Consider the following 20,896-nt stretch of genomic DNA (forward strand, 5'->3'; position numbering starts at 1 on the left):
TCTAGTTACAATATTTAAGCTCCAATGCCAACGTGTGCGTTGCCTTTGAACGATTGGTCATTCTAATTGATCGCTGATTACCAAATTTGTAACACCTGTTGTAGATTGTTCATTTGCTGCTTTCCTAAAATTCCAACCAATATAACATCAGCCAACATGAACATAATGTATACGTTCTTGTCAGGAAAACACACGTTTGAAAACGTAGGGGTTACTCAGTTGCTGGCAACGGGATAATATAAACTGTGATCACGGTGGAATAAAAATTCCGCTGGTGTTTTAGTACACACGTAATGCGTGCAGCTCGAGTTCTGATCAGAGACCACTGGCTGCGGAGGCACGTGTAAATCAGCCAATTTGAAAAGGTAACAAAGCCATTTAAATTAACATTTTTGAAACAAGGGATCCAAAATGACGATGCTGCACTTATCATGTGAATGTTAACTACTGTGTTTACGTATGCGTCACCTTCTAGGCCACTTAAAAATCGTAGTCTCTGCATTTCCAAATCCAGGTTTGATTCTCCATCACCCACACTTCCGGACTTTGAGCATGTCTTTCGGGATCCAGGTTTTGGGCTTGGCCCTGGGGATCCTGGGTTGGCTGGGATCAATTGTGGCCTGTGCCTTGCCACAGTGGAAAGTCACAGCCTTTATTGGCAACAACATTGTTACAGCCCAGATCTACTGGGAAGGCCTGTGGATGACCTGTGTGGTTCAGAGCACGGGACAGATGCAGTGCAAGGTGGGGTTGTCATCATTTGAAAGACTTGATATTGATGTTTTGGTGTCCTTGTGTTGCATCTTACAAATCAGGTGTTGGAATAGCATTGTTACATGACTGTGACTACTGTAATGCTGTTGAACTAGATAAAAAAAATGTTTTTAGTGTAATGTCCAATGATGTAATGTCCAATGATATGCAGTATCACTTTATTGGTCACCTGCAGGACAATTTTGCAATTCCCATCAAACTACAGTAATTTAAATATCCATCACAAAATGCTTCCATAAATTATGTACATGAATAACATTTGTTTGTTCTTTTTGATTCTAAGGTGTATGATTCCATGCTGGCCTTGTCTGTGGACCTTAAGGCATCCAGGGCCATTCTGGTTATTTCTTTATTGGTCGCTATAGTTGCCGGTCTGGCAGGCATCGCTGGGGGGAAGTGCACCAACTGCCTGGAGGAAGGTTCGGGCAAGGCCAGAGTTGCTATCACAGCAGGGGTTCTATTCCTCACTGCAGGTGTTCTGGGGTTGATTCCACCTAGCTGGACCGCCCATCAAGTCATTACCGATTTCTACAACCCTTTTGTACACGAAGCCATGAAGAGGGAGTTGGGGGCAGGAGTCTTCATTGGCTGGGCTTCAGCTGTGTTCATGGTGATTGGAGGGGGGCTCCTTTGTAGCTCCTGTCAACAAAACAAAGCTGAAGAAACCACCAGATACAAAATCGCTCCTGATCACAGAAAGGACGGAACGTCATATCTTTGAGCTATTAAGCTGCAGCCCTGGTTTTAAAAAAAAAGACAAGTTTTACTATTTACATTTGTGCCACTTATTTGTATAAACAATAAACGTATTTACATGATGCAGGCTCTTGGAATGATTTTGTATGTATAATCGAGTTGACTTCAGATTTTGAACTGAGGTCTACCAGTAGCAGTTGCTAGTTTAGCCTCTAAGGGGCACTGTCGATTTGGTCAAGTGCAAAATCAAGATTTTTTTTTTTCATGACATCTCAACAATGGCATGTCTAATTCTACAATACAATTGTATAAAAGATTTATTGAACCCACATGCATAATTAAAATGTAAGATGAATAGCTCAGTTATAGTACTTTCATTACAACAACATTGAATGAATCTGAACTTTTGTTTTAATGCAAGATACATAAGATTATATCAGGGCAAATTGGTCTCAATAGTGAACACATCGCAGAAGTTTCTGGAAAGCCCTTTTGAAGTCCTAGTTAAAAATTGTGTATATAAGGGGGTTGACGAAAGAGTTTAGGTAGCCCAGCCAGGTGAGGAAGTCTGCCAGCGCAGCAGAGGTGCTACAAGACTCGCAGGTGTTAACTACCACCTCTTTGAGAAAGAAAGGCAGCCAGCACACAACAAAGGCCCCCAGGATGAGGCCGAGGGTGGTGGCTGCTCTATGCTCCCTTCCCCAAGGCTGAGCCCTCCTTTGCCTGGCCTTTAGTGGATGGAAGGTGTTGGTGGTGATACGGGCATGGTCCCCCTCTACAGACGACTCGGAGAAGGACTTCTCAGTGGGACTGAGGGTGTCAGGACTAAGGGGCAGCTCTCGGTCTGAATTTTCCGCAGGAAGGATGTGACTGGTGACGGTGTGCTGGCAGGGGGTGCGGCCAGCTTCGCGGCGGTGGCTTAGTGTTGTGGCGGCACGATAGATCTTGTAGTAGAGAATCAAGATGAGAACCAGTGGGACGTAGAACGCCCCGAAGGTAGAGTAGAGAGTAAAGACCACGTGATCATGCTCAATGAGGCATGAGTCGTCCACCATCATCCCTCCATCCTCTACCTCTTGTCCATTTCCCACCTGCTCTATCAACTCAGGCCAGTCAGTGCCCCTCTTCCTCCACACCAGATGGGGCAGTGACACAAACACAGAGATGACCCATACTGCAGCAATGGTAACCAGAGCCCTGTGACTGGTGCGTTTGCGGGCGTACTCCACTGCATCGGTGATGGCCCGGTAGCGGTCAAGAGCAATGGCTGCTAGGTGGAGGATTGAGCAAGTGCAGCAGGTGACGTCTATGCCCAGCCACAGGTGACACACGGCTGGACCAAGGACCCAGGTCTCCTCCACAAAGTAGACGATACTAACAGGCATGACCAAAACAGCCACCAGCAGGTCTGTCACAGCCAGGGAGCAGATGAGGTAGTTGGCTGGCTGGCGGAGTTTGCGGGTCACAGCAATGGCTGTAATGACCAAAGAGTTGATGCAGGTAGTGGCCACCGCTAGTAGTGAAAGGGCCAGGGTGAGCAGGATCTTCCACAGGTTGCTTCTGGAAGCCTGGGGCTCAGTATAAGGTAGGGATAGGCTGGAGAAGTTGGAAAGGTCCATGTTGAGTCTGAACATGGAAAGGGGCTTCATGTGAGATCTAACAAAGGAACATTAAACAGAAAGTCAGTATAAAATGTTCCATTGTTGCATGTAGAATAGTGGAACATGTAGTGACGGTCCACATCATATTGTTCCATAAGAACCCTCTCTACCACATCTTGAATGATCTGCTGTCAACATAGATATCAGTATGGATATCAGAACTAGCTGAACAGACTAGCTATCCCTGGATAATGAGGCAGGTGGCAGGTGTGACGGCAGCAGAGTACACTTGCATCAGTCACAGGTGTCTGCACGAGTTTGACACCTGTGCCATCAAAGCCAAGGTGTGTCTGGTGAGCAGTAGATCCCCCTGACTCACCGTCACTGCCTGCAAAAATCTCTGTTTATGCAAAGGGTAGGATTTCAACATGCCAGCCGAAAATAACACTGGCAGCTACCTGAAGCCAGAATCTAATTGCAGGGGATTCTCTGTGGATATCGGCCTGTTGGTTTTGAAATATACACAGAAATACACTAAAATGGCCGGTGAACGAAATGTTCTGGAAACTTTCTGTAGTTCATGTGGACACCCATCAATGGAATTCTCTGGTTTGTCAGTATTCTCTTCACTTAGTGGCCTGGCAGGAGAGTTTATGGTGTCATCTAGTGTGACATGTTAGCTAGTTTCCCTGGTGTAATTGACGCCTTCCATCACAGAAGCAGGTGGCCTTGTGGCAATCATAGGGCAAGGCCTGCAGGCATATAAACCAGCCTGGTACAACCAGATGGCTTGCCACCGTCACTGCTCTCACAGGTTTTACTGATGGGTGTCAATCGTGCACATCAAGACAAAGAGAGAAATGTCTAAACTCCATGTTTGTCTAATTAATGTGTGTGCATGATTATGCTTTCTGAACTCTGATTATGTAACCAAGGTAGATTTTTGGTACAGAAAATCTCCCAAAGACCTCAAAATGGAATCAGGAAGGGTTGTTTAGGTGATGTTTGATTTAGAAAGTACTCTGACTATCATTGTTATTTATTGAGCCCCAGGAATAGAATTTGAACTAATTACACCATAACAGCTATACACTTTATTATTGAACTAACCTACAAGAGTAGTTATATAAAATATAAAATATATAGTACAAGGACATGTACATTTAGTATGAAGGTGAAACATTTCACACCAATATTTCACTTTAATTGCACCACTGTGTCTGGTTTGCTGCAATTTCTGAGCAGTCAAAACCCAATAATAGTAGACTCTCACTGTAGCTGTATGTTTTACAGTTTTTTGCCATCTCTTTAGGCCTGACCTCCTTAGGGAATTCTGCCTTTCATCACAATGTGATCAAATATGTCTTGTTCAATCTGTCCATAACCTATACACATTTACAATTTATGAGGGTGAGTACATTTCAGCAAGTCTCAGTCACTCAGTTAACCCAGTACGTATGTATGTAGCCTCAAAAAGGGAATGATGTACTGCAGATTCTCCTGTGACATGATGACACAGATGTGTTATTTAAAGTAACTTTATTGATGGGACAAATCCCGACAAGAGACACAACCTTATGTATCTAAAAGTGCATGTGTGTGTCTGACCCCATTATGAGTGAACCGGCAGTCCATCAAGTCCTCTCTTTAGAGGCCACAGAGGGTGAATGGCATAAAAGAACAACTTCAAAGCTCCATCTACTCCCCTCAGAGAAAACCTAGCGAGTCACTACCCATGGACCTCCGAGAGTTGGTCCAGTACAATTTTGAGCTTTCAGATAGACAAGATGAAGATTTTTCCAAACATCTTGTGCACATGGATACAGTATAATGGTCTCGATTCGAGACTTAACATTCAAACTTAACTAGATGCAGGCCACACATGCTAAGTGGTAAGATCATCTGTGGCTGCAACACCCCAGGGGTGAAGAGAACACACTGTGTCCGTTTGACTCATACATTTTCCCTAAGTGTTAAACAAGTATGAATTGGAGCTGGGTTTGATAAACAGTGGCGGTCTGGTCTCACCACTAAGGTTATAGGAGAAGGGTGTCAGAGGGTAATATGCATAAAAGACCTCAATTGTTTTAACAGTTAGCTATAAAGTGAAGTACTGAGGCTCTTCTTATGCGTTCTTAAATTCAAATCTAAACAATTTTAGGGTTGGATGTGGTCTTGGGCTAGACGGGTGATGCGGCACACCTCCCCACAAATGTAAAGGTTGGCTCAAAGTATGCTTATCGTAGTGGCTTATAGGGTAGATTAGCTTCCGTATCGAGAGTGACATTCACCCTGGTAGATATGGAAAATGAGGTGTATCATCACATCACAATGTATCACTTGCATTAGTTTTCTTTTTCTCTCTCTTTCTCTCTCACCCCTTCTGTTAGCTTAATGTAGTGTGAAGCAGATCCCATCATGGTACCATAAGAGACCTTTAATCACCATTGGATCCTCATCCAAAACCCACTGATGAGCTCAAGATCCTGTGGCAGTCTGTTGCGAGCTGTGCTGCGTAGCATGATATGAGCTCACATGGGATTCCTGTTAAGGGACGTTAGCTGCTCCCACGTGAAATTATGGATGCTCCCTGCAAAGACAGTTTAAGATGATCATGATGCATACTTTACAATGGAACTAGTTGCTGTAGCTTGCATACTCTTAAAGAGGGGGCGGTAAGAGGAAATTAAGGAGGATGAGAGATGTCATCTGTAATGCCCTCTTGCCACATGGAAGACATTTCTCTATCACTCAGACCTCAAAAGCCAGAGTCTGTGGGGAGTGAAATAGCAGTTGATTACCAAATAAGGAATTAGCATAGTTATACTTCCACTACTCTACCGGGAAACCGTTTTATCCTACAATTTGCTAAAGATCAAGCTAAAACTATACAACTGCTTGAAGTGCATTTGATCTGCTTAAGGTCTGTCATTAAAACATATGAGTATAGACAAACGGTCTCACAAGGACTAAAACAGGACGTGCGGTATCGTCAATGTAACACAGATTATTCTAGATTATTCTAGTAAAGAATAAAGTCCCCGACGATTTTATTATTCGGTCTATAGATTTTGTCAGCATGTCCAATTAAAGCATTGAGTTCGAACATAGCACGATGATACATCATTAGTTGTGTGATAGCATAAACCACTTGTGGAAGTTGTAACGTCTTTTCCCACACCATGCCGTTCTATTGAAGTGCATAAGAAATGGGCTACTGTCTTCATTGTTATTAGAAGTGCCAACACCTCCAACATCCCAATTACTCTCACACACAAAAAAAGAAAAATATGCAGAATGCAGCAGAAAGTTAATGTCTGGTCAGCCTATGTTATTATTATATTATTCTTTCACAATAAGTAAGGAATTTAGGAACTTACCAAAGAATCGTCTTCTTTCTTGGTCGCTGGAGATTGCGTTGGTGTGCTCTACAGAGATACTTGATCAGATCGAATATTTATTGACGTCAAGCGCTGTGTGTGAAGACAAACTGGCTCAAGATGCTCGGTCCACCCCCCTCCACCTCTCCCCAGGACACTCAACATTCCGATGGGATGCGCACATGCGCACTTGAAGATTTGCATTTATTTGATATTTAGGCTGCTTATATATTTGGGAAGATTTTACTTCAAAACATACACATATTTGCAGCCCTTTTTGCAACAAGGATTTCGAACACCTTCCTTCCCAAATGTCGTTCCTTACCTGCGCCTGAAAGGATAACTTGTTTTCATTCCAAACTAACGTTAACCCCCGAGAACAGTCTGTATTCAATATCGATTCAATCACCTTGCGTGTTGTACACGTGTTATCATGAGCATTATCTTTGGGTAAGGCAATCGAGCCTGAATGCAATCGAACCATCTCACTTCTCCGAGATGGCTCCAATTGCAGACCTCTCTCTCAGGCCCCTCTCATGCAGGTGTAGCTGCAGGCAGTCAGTCATACATTGATACATGCAGATCAGTCATACAATCACAGCCTGGGGTCTGAGGAGAGACGTCCGGTCTGAGGCCAGCAGTTGAAAATGAAAAGTCAAGTCGACATGAAAATCTGGATATCTTATCATCCCGCAAGGTCACTTCATTTACTGTTAGGGAGTATAAGTCACACAAAGAAACAAATAAAATCTTTATTTTTGGTAGATTATAAAAGTCATGATATAGAATCCCATTGCCTACCGCTATGTTTTCCTTATTCACACCAGCAATTTTTACAAAACGAAATGAATATGAAAGGAAAACTTTGAAGGAAAAAAATTTAGATTTGTCATTCAATTAAATAAAACATGAAAATAAGTGCTTTTTAAAAGTCTTTGCCTATGTTACACATATTTCTGTCAACCTGTTGTTACATAAAACATACTTAATATATCAGATAAACAGTACTTATGATTCTCAATAGGTTGTTAGCAATCTTAAGTCTTCCTTCCATTACATGCTGTCTCTCTAACTTCTTGGACCTCGTAACTTCTCCAGTGAGTTTTTAGTTTGAGGACATGTATTCCAGGAATTTTGGAATGACTTGAGATTCTGGCTGCAACAATATACAGATGACAAACTGAAGTGCTTGATATTATTTCCTCAAAACAAAAAACCAAGGATATGGTAGTTAGCTATAAAGTGTCTGCATATTTCAATCTGCATTTTAACTATATACACATTAGGCAAAACAAGCATGTTTCTCATTTTCTCACGTATTGCATGCACCCCCCGCACATAACTACTTGCTATATTTCATGAGCGTGTTGCACACTCCTCTTAGGTGTTGACAGTGCAGAATACAGACTAAGCTGACTGGGCATAATTGTCCTTGGAGGCAATCTTCTACCAATTCCCAAATCAACCCCTAACCCCTTATCCCTAGATACTAGTGTGTTAGAACATATAATGACGTGTGTTAGAATGAATGCTAAATAATTAGGCCTGTAACTTGCTTTTCGGTCAAGTGAAGTTTATCATGCCAAAGTATTGATTGTATTGGAGTATTGACCGCAAAATGGCAGCTTGTATAACAGACACCATATTGCTTACAGCGTACCTTCTCATATTTCCACAGGGGTTAGCCTGGGACAGGGATGGGTTTGATTTACTGGGTACATGTGCCAGCTCAAAGTTATACAGGGCTTCAGAACACAGAGCAGCAACTCTATGAGGTTCAACAACCAGTGTGTTGCACACACATGCAAAATTCTTCCTTTAAAATCGCAACACCAGCGTGGCAGAAAATTACGCATCTCTACACAAGAGTATACACCAACACCAGTAGGCCTATACCATCTAATTGCATTCCTACTTTGGACTAACCCCACCATTTCCAAAATTCCACCTGAACCACTCCAATGCATCCAGCCCACATATTATTCCTCAAGTGACCAATGTGAAGGACAGGAGTCTTACTTGTGAAGGTAGCATTGTGATAAATAGCCGAAAAAAGACCCCACCCCTACCTAAATGAAAAGGTTCATGCTGGACCTGTTTTCTTAACAGTGATTACATTGGTACTGGATTTAAAAGCCTTTTTAGTGAAGTATTTTCACTGAACCTGATATTAGCTTTACTTTAAACAAAAAAACGAATGAATAAACCGGTTCTCTCTTCCATAGCATGAAGATTAAAACAAAATGAAATGGTACGTGCCTTTATTGGCACTACTGTTATCCCAGAGAAGGCAAGTCAGAGTGAGAAACTCAACAAGGGGAACATTGTGTGTGTGCTTGAAGTGTTGGTGGTTACATGCTGAACATGAGACTTGCTGTTTGTGTAGTGCATGTATCCAGGCACTGAGTGTGTGTATGTATAGCATGAAGGTATGTGTCTGTGACTGTATGTGTGTGTGTAACTAAGCGTGTGTTTTTTAGTCCACTCCAAGCGCTTTGAGCTGCCTTTCAATCTCTTCATCAGAGATGCCGGCTGATTTTGAGGTAGAAGCACTTGGGAGATTTCTGCTGGCCGAGGGTGCGCTCACCATCTAGGAAATTTAACAAACCATTAGGTTCACCAAGCATGTACAACTAGAACAGGACTGGAATATTTCCTGTTTAACCGCAGTGACTGTCAGTGGAGATGTTTTACAGCAGAGTGACAACTGTTTATGTTGAGGACAGTGTGGTGAAGACCACACTGTCCTCAACGTTCACATGGTTCTCACCTTTCCTGAAATTTCAATGCCAATCTCATCCAGGACCTGACTGACTATTCCCTCAGACTCCTCCTCATCCCCAGACTCGTCAAATAGATCGTCCAAAGTGTCGTTCACTAGAATGCAAAACATGCACAACATACTATTGAACAGTGTTGAAAAGTGTATTTTGTAAGAAAGCAACATTGCTTCTAGCAGAACTTTAAACCCAGCATGAAGTCTAGGAACAAAGCAATGTAATTTGTGTATGGTAATGTGAGGTCTGTGTATTTGCACTATATTGTTATGTGACTCTGGATGAAAGCTAAATAAAAAAATGTCAAATGTAATGTCTTACTCATTTCCTCTGTCATCTCCATCTTCATGTTTTCCTTCTGGAAGTTCTGCATCGTCTGTAGTGTTTTCTGAGGGTCCATCTTCTTATTCACTGCCTGCATAGTCTGAAAAGGAGGGAAAGCCTATTAAAGCACACACACCCTCTGACCTACAGACAACAAGTGCTCACCACTTCTCATACACACCATGCCAGCTAGTTACACTCTTTTAGACAGATAGAAAATCCATAATAATGGTTGGTGATATTTAAAGTTGACTTTAACCCTTGTCGTTCTGACCCATCAGTCATTGTGACCCACCGTCGTATTGCGACAACTTTACCGCATACAAAAACAAAGTGAAGCATTTTCTTTTAACCGTTGGGCTGTCTCAGACCCCCCACATTGCGAAGGTTAAAAGAAAATTATTTTTATTTGTTTTTGTATTGGGTAAAATTGGGTAAACACAACGATGGTTCGTTATGAACCTTTGGGTCATGTGACCCGAAGGCAGCACAAGGGTTAACCAAGTCAATAATCAATTGAGGCATGAATACACACACGGTCTTACTTTGGTGGTGGTAGCCATAGCTCCTGCCATTTTCATCTGGGAGTGCATCAACTTGGTCTGAGTGGACATGGAAGTGACCTTTGAACTGACAGCGTACGTCCTGTTCTTCTGCTTCCTCAGCTGGATCAGCTGCTTGGCCAGGATGGTGCATGCTTCCTTGTTTCCTGTTCGAGCCATCTTCTTGATCTCCATCTCCTGTGCCGGCATAACAAGAGTAACCAAATACTCATTCAGCATTCTTACTCAACATTTATTTGACAACCCACAGATGTACTACATTCTAGAATTTGGAATGACTAATAACTGATTTGCACTGACTCACCAGTTGTTTTTCTTGTTTCTCCAGGGCAGATCTGTCTCTGGTGATCTGTCTTTGAGTTCCTTTCAGCTCTTTGGTCTGTTCTTTGATGACGTCTATGATATAGATTCCATGATGTTAAGCCATAATCTGCCATTTTCAGTATCACACAAACACAGAACTATATATATATAACTTCAGTTCGCTGTCTAACAGACGAAAGCTTGAATGATTGCAGAGTACTCGTAGCCTACTTGCTATAGCCTTTAGCTAGCTAACATTAGCTACCATTTTAATTTCCGTAGACTTGGGCTCACTTACCATCAACAGTTTTTTTCTTAAAAAAAGCCATTATTACTGCTTGGCGACTATTTCTTTTTGTGTAGATGTACGACGTGTCAATGCGCTTCACAGTAAAAGCTGATAACTAGTGCCACGAAAATATGTCGGAGAACCGAGTTGTTATTTACTTCCTGGTTTCCTACCAACCAGGAAGAGCTAGAGAAGCTCCGTGTGTTACGGAGTCTGATTCGTCGTTTGCGACGTAAAGCACGAGCAGCTTGAATGAAAAGAGTGCAAGCCAATCAGAATCGAGTATTAATCAATCTCATGTCCATACTGACCTTTTTGAGCATAACTGGAACAGTTGTCTTAGTTTGTTGTCATTTCATATGTATTAAAGAGTGGGGAAATGTGTGTGCTTGTTCAGATAAAGTGGTTTCCTTCTGAATATAATCCATTCAAACAAGTTAGGAAAGAATGTTGACACTTTCCGCTAGGCGGCGACGGTGTGTACTAAGGATGACGTCAACTTCCCCGTGGTCTTTAAGTTGGCAAATTCTCTGTGATCGGTCTTTTTCACTGAGTCCTTCGACGAGTAGGGAGCTTGAAACATCTTCCCTTAAACGTCACGCCAGTTTTCCAGCAAAATGATCATCTACAAGTGTATCATCACCGGTAATTATACTTGTACATATTGGTGTGCTTTTTGTAGCCATTCCATCGATACAAGGTGTTTATAAATAAGCGTTGTATTTGAGGCCTACCGGTACCGGAAGTGCCTTTGTGGGGCGAGAAGAGTTATGTTTGTTAACAAAAGTCCCAAAAAACAGTATTTGGGGGTCTTTTTTAAAAGTTAACATTCAGTTGATGCTTTTAATGGTTTGGTGAACATTTTGAAATCTTTGTACAGTTGCTAACTACCGCTAACCGGTATATGGACTGGTCGTCAGAACTAGCGGCAAAAACTGCAGGCTTATCATGACGAAGCATAGGATAGGCATGGCCTAGACCGGCTCAGATCGAGTAACAAACCATGAATAAAAGTATGCTACGGCTGGAGTTTCTCTTGCTACACGCGATTTAGGTTACCAGCTAACCAGCCAACGACCACGTCTCACAAATGTCTGTGCTGAAATTACGAGATTATGCTTTAAGGCTGGTTGACTAGTTAGCAAGTCAGCTGCAGTTTTACTTGTGCCGAGTCCTAATACTTCAATGCTTTCAATGGATATGTATGACTCACCAGTTTAAAAAAAAATCTTCAACAGGAGACGAGATGTTTTCAGACTCGCTCAAAGTCAAAGAAACACCCGATGGTATGATGTATGAAGTCACAGGAAAGGTGAGTTGACAATTTGCGTGCTTTCAGATTATCTATTCAGTCAAGTATTTTCCAGCCCAAGCCTCACCAAGTAAAGGGCAGACCCGTGACAGTTATTTTAATCTTATTTTAAAATGTATATTTGTATCTCTAGGCTGAACATCAGTTGATGAGTTATTGCCTTATTTTAATGACGTGCCTTGTTTTCTGTGACTTATCAGCTAACCAGTAGAACAGACAACATTGACGATTCCTTGATCGGGGGCAATGCGTCAGCAGAGGGGGGCGACGAAGGCTGCGCTGGCAGCACAGTCAGTGGTGTTGACATCGTCCTAAACAGCAACCTCCAGGAAACCACACCTTACGACAAGAAAGCATACAGCGGCTACATTAAGAAGTACCTCAAGGAGTAAGTGTGTTTCACATCCACTATGTTTGGATTTTTCAAGCTTTATAACTTAAGGTCATTGGTGACTGTCCACTGCATCCTTGACAGCCTGAACCTCCCACTTCAGTGGAGAGCCTTGGGTTTTAATGATAGTGATGCAACATTGATGTCCCTGCGCTTTCTGCTTGCCTTAAAACATGGCTTCTCGGATTGAATATGGGACGACAGAACAAACCGGTTTATGATTCAACAGGGCAGGGCTGTTCTATGATCAGGGCATGGCATACTAGGATGAAGGCAAATGGTGGCATAAGATGCTGATTTACAAAAGGAATCAAATAGAAAATGACCCAGGAAACCAGATCTTTTCCCCTTATGTGCGACAGCTTAATAAGTATTTGTATCATATCATCCACAGCGTCAAGGCCAAGCTGGAGGAGACCAACCCAGACAGAGTTAAAGATTTCATGGCTAAGGCCCCAGCTTGTGTCAAGATGATCCTGGAGAACATCGACAAATACCAGGTATGAATCACCTTCATTGACTTTCATATCCAGATGTTGTGCACCGATGGTGTGTAATTCTGCACCAACTACTTTAAATGGAACGTACAGTGATGACAATCTTAGGACACCTTTGGAGGTATTGACCCATGAAAATAACATGTTAAATCTGAGTACGTTCTTCCCTACCTTTTTTATTATAGGCCCCCCATATGAAAAGGATCATGCTGCAGGCCTCCTTTTGAAGGGGGGGGGCTTTAAAATAATGCTTTAAAATAATTTGTAAGGGATTTCCTCGTGGTAATCTTTATTTGGCATTTTCCTCTTTTAGTTCTTCATGGGTGAGGGCCAAAACCCCGACGGTATGATCGGCCTGCTGGACTACCGTGAGGATGGCGTCACACCCTACATGCTCTTCTTCAAGGATGGACTGGAAGCGGAGAAAGTTGTAAGTTAGCTTATTCAGTTTCCCCTGTGGTGCTGCTTAACGCCAGCCTGTAGATCAGGCGTTGGTGTTGCCATTCTATACTGAGGGGCTGGCTGGATATATTTGATGGGTACATGTGTATTGCTTTGTTACTCAGGGCATTGTTTATTAGTCCTCTAAGATGCATGTTTACAGCTAGGGTTAGTTACTACACACATTTTGAATAGTTTTAACACGGTAGTTGTATAATGGCCAGCATCCACTGATAGACCTGAAGCTGCAATCACCATAGCTTCTGTGTTTGCACTCGGATGCCAAATCAACCTTCCTTATACTTTCTCTTGACTGCCTTGTGGCAGTCTGGATAGATGAAAGGAGAACACCATCTGTCTGATCTGGCTTATCAAGGACCAGAGTCTTCTTGATGAACTTATATATTTGATGGCATTCCTGTAAGATTGTAAAAAGGCATAGGTATTCTGTGTTTAGCAGGTTAGTCCATACTTAATTCTAGTGTGTGACGCTCTCCCTTCTGACCTCGTCTACCCACAGTAAATCATCAAAACTCCCTTTTGGAAGTGCCTTGATCGGATGTGACCTGTTTGTTACCGCCAACCGAATCATGGACGCATTCCCAGGCTGCCCGGAAAAAGCTGTTGATTTTATTTTGGTACCCCACCACGCTCCTCAATTCCCTGCCGGTCTCCCTGGCTTGGCCCTTGGAGGCTGGCGTGACGTTGTGTCCAGTTGGTAAACTGATGGCTGCAGCATCAGTGTAAACTGGGCCCCCTCCCACCCTTCCCTGCTGGATGGACTCTTAACCACGCAAGCTTGTGGGGGGGGTGTATGTCAGATGTACAGTCACATATACCCCTCATCGCAAAAGGACTCATTGACACTAGTTGTGGATTAAATAAACGGGCCTAAGGCTGAAACACCATCTGGTTGTGCTTGCTTTTACTATAAATTATTGTGGATTACACCAATACAATAGTTTAAAAGCAATACATATATACTTAATGTTTTGTTCTATGCTCATACCCATGTCCTGTCCCTTCCTCTGGAGTTTTGAGGTTGATATGCTGAACTGGTCAGTGTCAATGGCTGTCGTGTTTTGCATATTTATAGTTGTATGTCTTCAGCTTGAGAAACAATTTTTCCTTTTGAAATGTACATTAGATACACAATACAGATTATGGATTGTTAAATCTAGTTTTGCTTCAGGAGTAAATTGACAGGTGGTAATTTCACCACTGCTGAACAAAGTAAACTTGATAAAACCACTTAAAAAATTTGGATTTTATTCCAGTAGTCATTACATAAAACGTTGACTTTAATCCAGGAGCTTCATTATCCCTTAAGGGTGTGGTAAAAAAAAAAGTTTCATGTGTGCAGAGCCACCAGAACAAACCCTTCTGTTAATTTCTAAAATGTATTGTAGCCAAATCTATTTCAAATATTGGGATTCATTTTTTAAAATGTTTTATCCACACCTAATCCAACTGGTCAGCAATACAATCCCTACTTTGCAACGATGAATGCATTGGGATCTGACTGGTCCATGGACCCTGAACACATAGCTCTGTATGTGTAGCTTGGTTGTTAGCTTTTACATAAAAATATACCCAGTGGGGTAAGTGTTTACATTTCCAACACTACATAAAAACAGTAAAACACACATGCGTTTTACTATGCTAAAAGCACCCCTTCAACATTAAAAACATTGTCCCCCTTTTCATAGGCTTGTGGAGGGGCATCCGCTGTTGTCCCCTGGTGGTTGGAGTAGGTCAACCAGAAGCAAGCTCCAGTTCCACCCATGGTGGGTGAGCTACTCGTCCGTCTTCTCCTCCCCCTGGTAGTGGCGGTACTCTGGCCTCAGCTCCCAAGTGTTCTTGTGAGTTCCCTTGACGTTGTAGATGCCAATGTCACGCAGGATCTCCTTCAGGTAAATCTGGAAGGGGAACGGATGAATGGGATCTCTAGGCCAAACGTTTGTGATTGAAAGTATTTTCTGCGAAGTGAAATCGTACTAAAATGCCTCGTTGCATCCAAACCCTCGCGAAGGGTTTAAAAATCCGGACAAAGCAATGTGATAACACACAATAAGTAGTGAAGAGAAGTTTGGGACAAAGCTATGATGTCATAACTCATTTGGGACTAGGCTATCATGTAATAATGCAATGGAGGTTGTAGCACCAAAAGCTGCTTTACCACAGGCTGTTTGGTGATGTCCACCAGGTCTTTGATGTTGTAGTATTGGTGCTTCTCAAAAGCGGAGAACAGTATATCCAACACCTGCTGTTTATCAGCACGTGCTCGCTTGCCCTCCTCCTTTTTCTTCCTGTCATACTCCAGCTGTGAAAAAACACACACACACACAATTGACTCACTTCACTGGAAGGTAGGTGCAGAAGTAGCAAGAAAGTGGACGTGTGGATAGGAGCGCTTACGTTGTAGGAATGATTGGCCACCGGTTTGTAGTTGTTGGTGACAGCTTTGTCCAACTGTTGGGACAGCCTAACAGGCTTGGAGGACTCCTCGATCTGCATTCTGAAAAAGACACACACAATCAGTTCTTCTAACCAAGCCCTTGCTCTGTATGTGCGTGTCTGCATCGTACACCCACCTCTTCAGCCTCATGTAGTTCTCACTGACAGCAGGCCGGCACTCTGCCCTCTGGACCACCACCCCCTCCAGGGCTATCTTGTCTGTGGAGAGGAGACGTGGTCAACGCTGGTGACATCATTGTTACCTCCTCTGGCAAAAGGGACTTTTCTCTGCTTGTGTGCATTGTGTGTGTGTGTGTGTGTGTGTGTGATAAGGGCACAATTCTTCCTTTTCACTGGCAGCTAGATGTGTGTTGACAGTCACGTCCACAGAACAAGAGTGTCCCGTGGTCTTGGACGGTGAACAGAGACAACAAACGGTTCTCCTGTGAACCCGTCAGCCTAGCGGTAGTGAGAGCAGGGGCTGTAACTGAGGGGTGGGGGGCGGCTGTCAGAGGCCCTTCAGGGAAGGACCCCTGCCCCCCCCACCCGGCAAGGTACTCCCAGCCGCTCAGTGAGGGCGGGGTAGAGAGAGACAGTTGGACTGGACACTCACCTGGACCTGCCCCCGCCCCTGCAACTGAGCTGCTGCCATCAGATCTCTCTTCTAACTGGCCTACAGGGAAGGAGGGAGTGTGGGGGAGGGAGGGGAGGAAGAGGGAGGGGGGGATGGGGGGGTCGGATAGTAAGAACCATCACACCAGGATTTAGTGACTGCTCCCCTCCAGTGCTGAGACAGTGGCCCATGCATACCAGAGCATCCATCTTCCACCCGTGAAATGTCTGAAGGCCACGCTCTCTCACACACACGTTTAGCCAAACCACACATAGACAAATGCCAGCAGATGCCAAAGAGAACTCTTGACACGCGAAAGAAAGGCGTTCCGCCCCCACCAGCTCACAGTCTGTGCTGAACTGGCCTGCAGGAGAGGGTGTAGGCACATTCAAAAAGTAACAGGCCCATGCATAAAAATCAAGACCACCACACCAGATCAATAAAGATGAAAGGATAGGATCCATGAGGATTCAATGGTTGGTTTGTTTGCTTGCTTTTGTGCATGAAGTAGCAGCACAGCCAGCTCTACTGGTCTGGTAGATAGGAATAGGTCAGATGATTCACTGAGGAGAGTCCTCTGGTGGCACTGGCAACAGCAAGCATCAAACCTGAATGGAATTAGCTCAAACAAGCTTGATTTCTGATTGGTGCAAATCCAACAAATATCAGAGGGAAAGGGGGGGGGGGGGTGAAAAAAAGATAAAGAGATGGAGAGTGAAGGAGTGATGAGGAATAAGATTAGAGACTTGAGGCAGGAGAGAGACAGGTCAGATCAGGTGAAGAGGCTAGATATGAGGGAGTATTTAGGAGAGGCCAAACAAGGCAAGCAGCACAGCACATGTGGTACTGGGGAGGCCACCTCCACCAGCACACACAGGACTTACCCCTGGGCTGCTCTATAAGACACAATTACACCAAAACAAAGCACAAGAAATAATCAACCTGAAATTCATGACAACTTCGTAGACTGAGTGTGGACACTTTAAAACAAGGGTCTCCAAGGAACACTCTATTATAGATCCTTTATGACCACCGTACATTAGTGACACACACAATCCATAATTTGCTGAATGTGACGGTGTGACTAGGTGATGCTCCTCACCTGACGAGGATTCTGTGAAAACGGCGAGCGTCTGACCCCCTACACTTTGCATGGTGAAGGGGTGGTCACGAGGTGCCCGCACCGTCTTGTCGATACCATCAATCACAGTTAGCTCTTCGTTCAATGTGAAAGACACCTATATGGGAACAATCATTTTGTTCAGTAATGCTGTGTCGTGCTAGCAACTTAGAGGCAATTTGACATAGCTTTGATGTGTTTACCTCTGCTTTCCCTTGGTTCCTGATAAAATACAAGAAGAAAATGATTAGATTATTATGTGTTAATAGACATGTATATGTCAGCTTTCACATAATGCTTTAGCACTAAATCGATAAATAGGCGGGATAACATACTTGCCAATTCGGAGCTTGCCAACCTCGCCCCTGCCTGACGCTTTCGCCCACTGTTGAGACAGGTACTTGGGCACCTGTAAGTAAAAACAAACATTGTGATTTAAGGTAGGTGGTTTAATAAATGTAACTGTTAATTTGTAATGTCTATTTACTACAGGGAGATAGAACGCATCCAAGTTAATTAACAGGGATGCATTAATGTGCCAATTATCATAATGTGAGTTTAATGTAGCTTTATATTCCAGAAAACATAATGACAACAGAGCAAAACCACAGACATTAAAGCTAAGATTTAAAAAAAAAAGTTGGACAGTTGTTAATTCATTATACTCTTCTTGTTATATTACTACAATATTAAAGTAGCTTAGAACTAGCTACATTTAGGTCATATACTCAAGACTTTTACTCGTGCAAAATTATATAGGCGGTTTATCACTTTCACATGATACATTACCAGTTATCTCTAGTTTAATAGGCAAATGCTGAAGTATGATTATCGCCGTACTTTTCCACCTCTGCTAGGCCACTGTTGTGCTAACCATCATCACCGATCATAGAGCTAATGCAAGGTTAACGTTATTACTCTAGCTAGCTAACTTGTTTTGCTTAGTCTCCTCCTAGAATTGAATAAGTTAACTAAGGCTCGGTTACTGGGCTGGTATCACAATGAAATGTTACATGCATGCTGTATTTGTACCGGGTAGCATGAGTAGAATAACTGTAATTCAGTAGCCTACACTCTACACTAGGCTACTACTAGTGATCATAACTGTGTAGCAAAGTTAGCTATCTCTAGCTAGCTTAGTAGCGTAGCTAGAAGCTATTTGTTGCAATATACAAGCTAACTTAAGCTTTGGAACCAAACCTACCTTTACCAGCCATACACCAGTATTCTGTTTAGCACCAGTTAAATCCACTTCTGATTTCTCTGACATGTTAAAAAAGTGGCCGTGACGTTTTCCCGGTTACCATTAAAATACGTTCTTCTCTGAAGAACAGTGAGGTGCAACATAGAAGAGAATTGCCGGATGTAGTGCGGATGTAGATACGGAGGCTTGAATGAATGAAACATTTTAGCGCTAGCTAGGTGAAAGGGACTGCGTTGCATAAAATAGTAAACCAAGGATGTTCCACGTAAATTGTAAAACATCATGCCAGAACGATATAATATCATCTATTTACATATGTACACTAAGCTTGTCTGAGAAGTATACAATGAGGGAGATTGTATACAGAGTAGCGTTAATCACAGAAAGCCTCTGCTGTGATGTCCTCTAGAGGGCACCAATGATCCATGCATCTATTGCTGCTCGTTAGGTCAGGAATACACTGTACGATTGGGGAAACTGGACAATGGCACTTGAATCTGTTGTGCTTTCTTCAACGGTTGTGTGCTTTCTTCAATTGTTCAGAGAATATTTCTATAGGTCTAAACACCTCCCAGCATTTATGGTTTTGATGTGTTGACAGGGCATCTATCTTTAGGCTGACCTCAAAGGGCTCCATTTCTCATGTAGGCTATGTCTGTGAGTGCGTATCTCTGTCTACCCTGGTAACGCTGGAAACAAGTGAGAGTGTTTGCACACACGTACACCAGTCCCAAGAGGACACACACTAACAGGGGTAGCACTAGGGGTCTCCGACCGCTGCTGTGTGTGTGTGTGTGTGTGTATGTACGTGCGTACATGCATGTGTGTCTGTCCCCTCATTCTTTCCTTTCTTTTATTTACAGAGCTTTGGTAAAGAGAGGAAAAGGATGGAGGGAACGAGTAGGAGAGCAGAATAATGACAGGAAGCTGGTTTAATAAGATGAGAGAGAAGATGACTCACGTGTAAATATGTACATGAGTAGAGAAGAAGAGGAGAGAAACCCCACTTTGGATCAGTGACCTTTGAGCCTTTGACCACGTCCCCCCCTGCCTCGCCACATACTTTGCCACCCAATGGGCCAACAGGCCCCAAAGCCTGCTGAGAGAAACAACAGGGGAATCTGGGAAAGGCAGAAGGAGGGCCTTGCAAGAACAACAACATCTGTGTCTGTGTCTTCATGGTGCTCGGACTGGGGCAAGGAGAGACGGGTTATTTGTCCTGGGGAGGTATGGACGGCAGCAGGATTGGAATGGGTTTGTTTTCTGAGCAGAGTATTCCTCCCTTGAGAGGACACAAGCACATCTGATGGAATGAGGACCCGCAAAAACACACGCATACAGGTAGAAGACACTGAACTTGCTTAAACTCCTGCCACCACAAACATAGACAGTATACCGGTACATTTAGTTTCACAAAATGGTAGTCCCATTTGTTAAAGTGACTTGCTTTCACCAGCCTGTAGTCTCCAAACATTCACATTTACTTGGTATATTGAGGCAGGTGTTTGCACACTCACTCCAAAAAGTACATACAGAACCAAAGCATCACCTCACCTGATGCCCTAAGCTAGCATCTGCAGCCTATAAGGCCCTGTCCTATACCACTTCACGCTTACCTGCTTAACCAGGCCAACACAGATGTATGAACACACATGCACTCACATATATTAAATTGTTCTATATCTACACATGCTCAAATACACATACAAACACACACACACACACACACACACACAGGGAAGTGCAGAGATGTATGTCCTCACACTTTTTTCATGGCAAAAACCTGAATTTACCCCGCGGCCTAACAGCTGTCACTAAAACCACACAAAGCTCAGAACATGTATTATTACAAACATCATTAGCCTCACTCGCTTTTATGAATGAAGCCAAGATGTGTGTGTGTGTGCAAACACATTTTGCCCCCAGCAAGTCAAACTCTGTGTCGAATGCATTTGACATCATAGATTCATGTATGTTTATCTTTACCAACCCCATGGCAGTCACATGCTGACATACTCATGAGCACACATGCAGCTGCTCTCTCTCTGAACCCCTGGTGGCCGGATGGCCTTAATTACCTCACTCTTTAATTAGTAACTTGTTATCTATTCTACCTCTCAACATGCCAAACCCGTACCTATATACAATGTTCAG

At 43.2% G+C, this 20,896-nt stretch overlaps 5 protein-coding genes and 2 non-coding genes across 11 annotated transcripts; 4 read left to right on the forward strand and 3 right to left on the reverse strand.

Annotated features, from left to right (window-relative positions):
* Positions 1-153: 153 nt before the first annotated feature.
* Positions 154-1,593, forward strand: cldng (claudin g). 2 transcript variants are annotated; one of them, XM_062446316.1, is made up of 3 exons: positions 154-365; positions 494-744; positions 1,058-1,593. In XM_062446316.1, exons 2-3 carry the CDS (start codon positions 553-555, stop codon positions 1,493-1,495), a joined length of 630 nt encoding a protein of 209 aa, XP_062302300.1. In that variant the 5' UTR covers positions 154-365; positions 494-552; the 3' UTR covers positions 1,496-1,593. The 2 variants fall into 2 exon arrangements, with proteins under 2 accessions (XP_062302300.1, XP_062302299.1); XM_062446315.1 differs by having other exon boundaries at positions 156-365; positions 515-744.
* Positions 1,594-1,798: 205 nt separating this feature from the next.
* Positions 1,799-3,089, reverse strand: htr1fb (5-hydroxytryptamine (serotonin) receptor 1Fb). Its single transcript, XM_062446970.1, has one exon. It carries the CDS (start codon positions 3,087-3,089, stop codon positions 1,971-1,973), a length of 1,119 nt encoding a protein of 372 aa, XP_062302954.1. The 3' UTR covers positions 1,799-1,970.
* A 4,100-nt stretch (positions 3,090-7,189) lies between these two features.
* chmp2bb (charged multivesicular body protein 2Bb) lies at positions 7,190-10,889 on the reverse strand. The gene is made up of 6 exons (XM_062447104.1): positions 10,717-10,889; positions 10,420-10,511; positions 10,098-10,292; positions 9,550-9,652; positions 9,222-9,328; positions 7,190-9,041 (listed from the first exon to the last, which is right to left on the reverse strand). The coding sequence occupies exons 1-6, from the start codon at positions 10,745-10,747 to the stop codon at positions 8,928-8,930; spliced, it is 642 nt and encodes a 213-aa protein (XP_062303088.1). The 5' UTR covers positions 10,748-10,889; the 3' UTR covers positions 7,190-8,927.
* Positions 10,890-11,194: 305 nt separating this feature from the next.
* LOC134007202 (translationally-controlled tumor protein homolog) lies at positions 11,195-14,256 on the forward strand. Its single transcript, XM_062446448.1, has 6 exons — positions 11,195-11,352; positions 11,946-12,019; positions 12,220-12,407; positions 12,805-12,910; positions 13,221-13,337; positions 13,869-14,256. Exons 1-6 carry the CDS (start codon positions 11,325-11,327, stop codon positions 13,869-13,871), a joined length of 516 nt encoding a protein of 171 aa, XP_062302432.1. The 5' UTR covers positions 11,195-11,324; the 3' UTR covers positions 13,872-14,256.
* Positions 12,995-13,067, forward strand: LOC134007985 (small nucleolar RNA SNORD58). Its single transcript, XR_009928096.1, has one exon. It is a non-coding gene; the product is annotated as a small nucleolar RNA SNORD58 (small nucleolar RNA).
* Positions 13,570-13,701, forward strand: LOC134007986 (small nucleolar RNA SNORA31). The gene has a single exon (XR_009928097.1). It is a non-coding gene; the product is annotated as a small nucleolar RNA SNORA31 (small nucleolar RNA).
* gtf2f2a (general transcription factor IIF, polypeptide 2a) lies at positions 13,995-18,938 on the reverse strand. Of its 4 annotated transcripts, XM_062446444.1 has the most exons (10): positions 18,743-18,938; positions 17,874-17,947; positions 17,742-17,760; positions 17,521-17,656; positions 17,303-17,314; positions 16,419-16,478; positions 15,943-16,024; positions 15,767-15,866; positions 15,528-15,671; positions 13,995-15,267 (listed from the first exon to the last, which is right to left on the reverse strand). In XM_062446444.1, the coding sequence occupies exons 1-10, from the start codon at positions 18,806-18,808 to the stop codon at positions 15,145-15,147; spliced, it is 816 nt and encodes a 271-aa protein (XP_062302428.1). In that variant the 5' UTR covers positions 18,809-18,938; the 3' UTR covers positions 13,995-15,144. The 4 variants fall into 4 exon arrangements, with proteins under 4 accessions (XP_062302428.1, XP_062302430.1, XP_062302429.1 ...); XM_062446446.1 differs by lacking the exon at positions 17,303-17,314; XM_062446445.1 differs by lacking the exon at positions 17,303-17,314 and having other exon boundaries at positions 16,419-16,473; positions 17,504-17,656.
* Between the last annotated feature and the right edge of the window lie 1,958 nt (positions 18,939-20,896).

The sequence above is a fragment of the Osmerus eperlanus genome, chromosome 21, assembly GCF_963692335.1.
Source record: "Osmerus eperlanus chromosome 21, fOsmEpe2.1, whole genome shotgun sequence".
In the NCBI taxonomy this organism is placed as follows: domain Eukaryota; kingdom Metazoa; phylum Chordata; class Actinopteri; order Osmeriformes; family Osmeridae; genus Osmerus; species Osmerus eperlanus.

Excerpts from the sequence above, each read along its gene's own strand:
- chmp2bb (XM_062447104.1), bottom strand. The coding sequence starts at position 10,747 with ATGGCTTTTTTTAAGAAAAAAACTGTTGATG. Across the intron at positions 9,653-10,097 it reads CTATGGCTACCACCACCAAA|ACTATGCAGGCAGTGAATAA; the intron begins GTAAGACCGTGT and ends CCTCCTTTTCAG. Across the intron at positions 9,329-9,549 it reads GGAGATGACAGAGGAAATGA|TGAACGACACTTTGGACGAT; the intron begins GTAAGACATTAC and ends TTTGCATTCTAG.
- gtf2f2a (XM_062446444.1), bottom strand. The coding sequence starts at position 18,808 with ATGTCAGAGAAATCAGAAGTGGATTTAACTGGTGCTAAACAGAATACT. Across the intron at positions 17,948-18,742 it reads CTGGTGTATGGCTGGTAAAG|GTGCCCAAGTACCTGTCTCA; the intron begins GTAGGTTTGGTT and ends TTTTACTTACAG. Across the intron at positions 15,672-15,766 it reads TGGCCAATCATTCCTACAAC|CTGGAGTATGACAGGAAGAA; the intron begins GTAAGCGCTCCT and ends GTTTTTTCACAG.
- LOC134007202 (XM_062446448.1), top strand. The coding sequence starts at position 11,325 with ATGATCATCTACAAGTGTATCATCACCG. Across the intron at positions 11,353-11,945 it reads CTACAAGTGTATCATCACCG|GAGACGAGATGTTTTCAGAC; the intron begins GTAATTATACTT and ends AATCTTCAACAG. Across the intron at positions 12,911-13,220 it reads AGAACATCGACAAATACCAG|TTCTTCATGGGTGAGGGCCA; the intron begins GTATGAATCACC and ends TTCCTCTTTTAG.
- htr1fb (XM_062446970.1), bottom strand. The coding sequence starts at position 3,089 with ATGGACCTTTCCAACTTCTCCAGCCTATCCCTACCTTATACTGAGCCC.
- cldng (XM_062446316.1), top strand. The coding sequence starts at position 553 with ATGTCTTTCGGGATCCAGGTTTTGGGCTTGGCCCTGGGGATCCTGGGT. Across the intron at positions 745-1,057 it reads CGGGACAGATGCAGTGCAAG|GTGTATGATTCCATGCTGGC; the intron begins GTGGGGTTGTCA and ends TTTGATTCTAAG.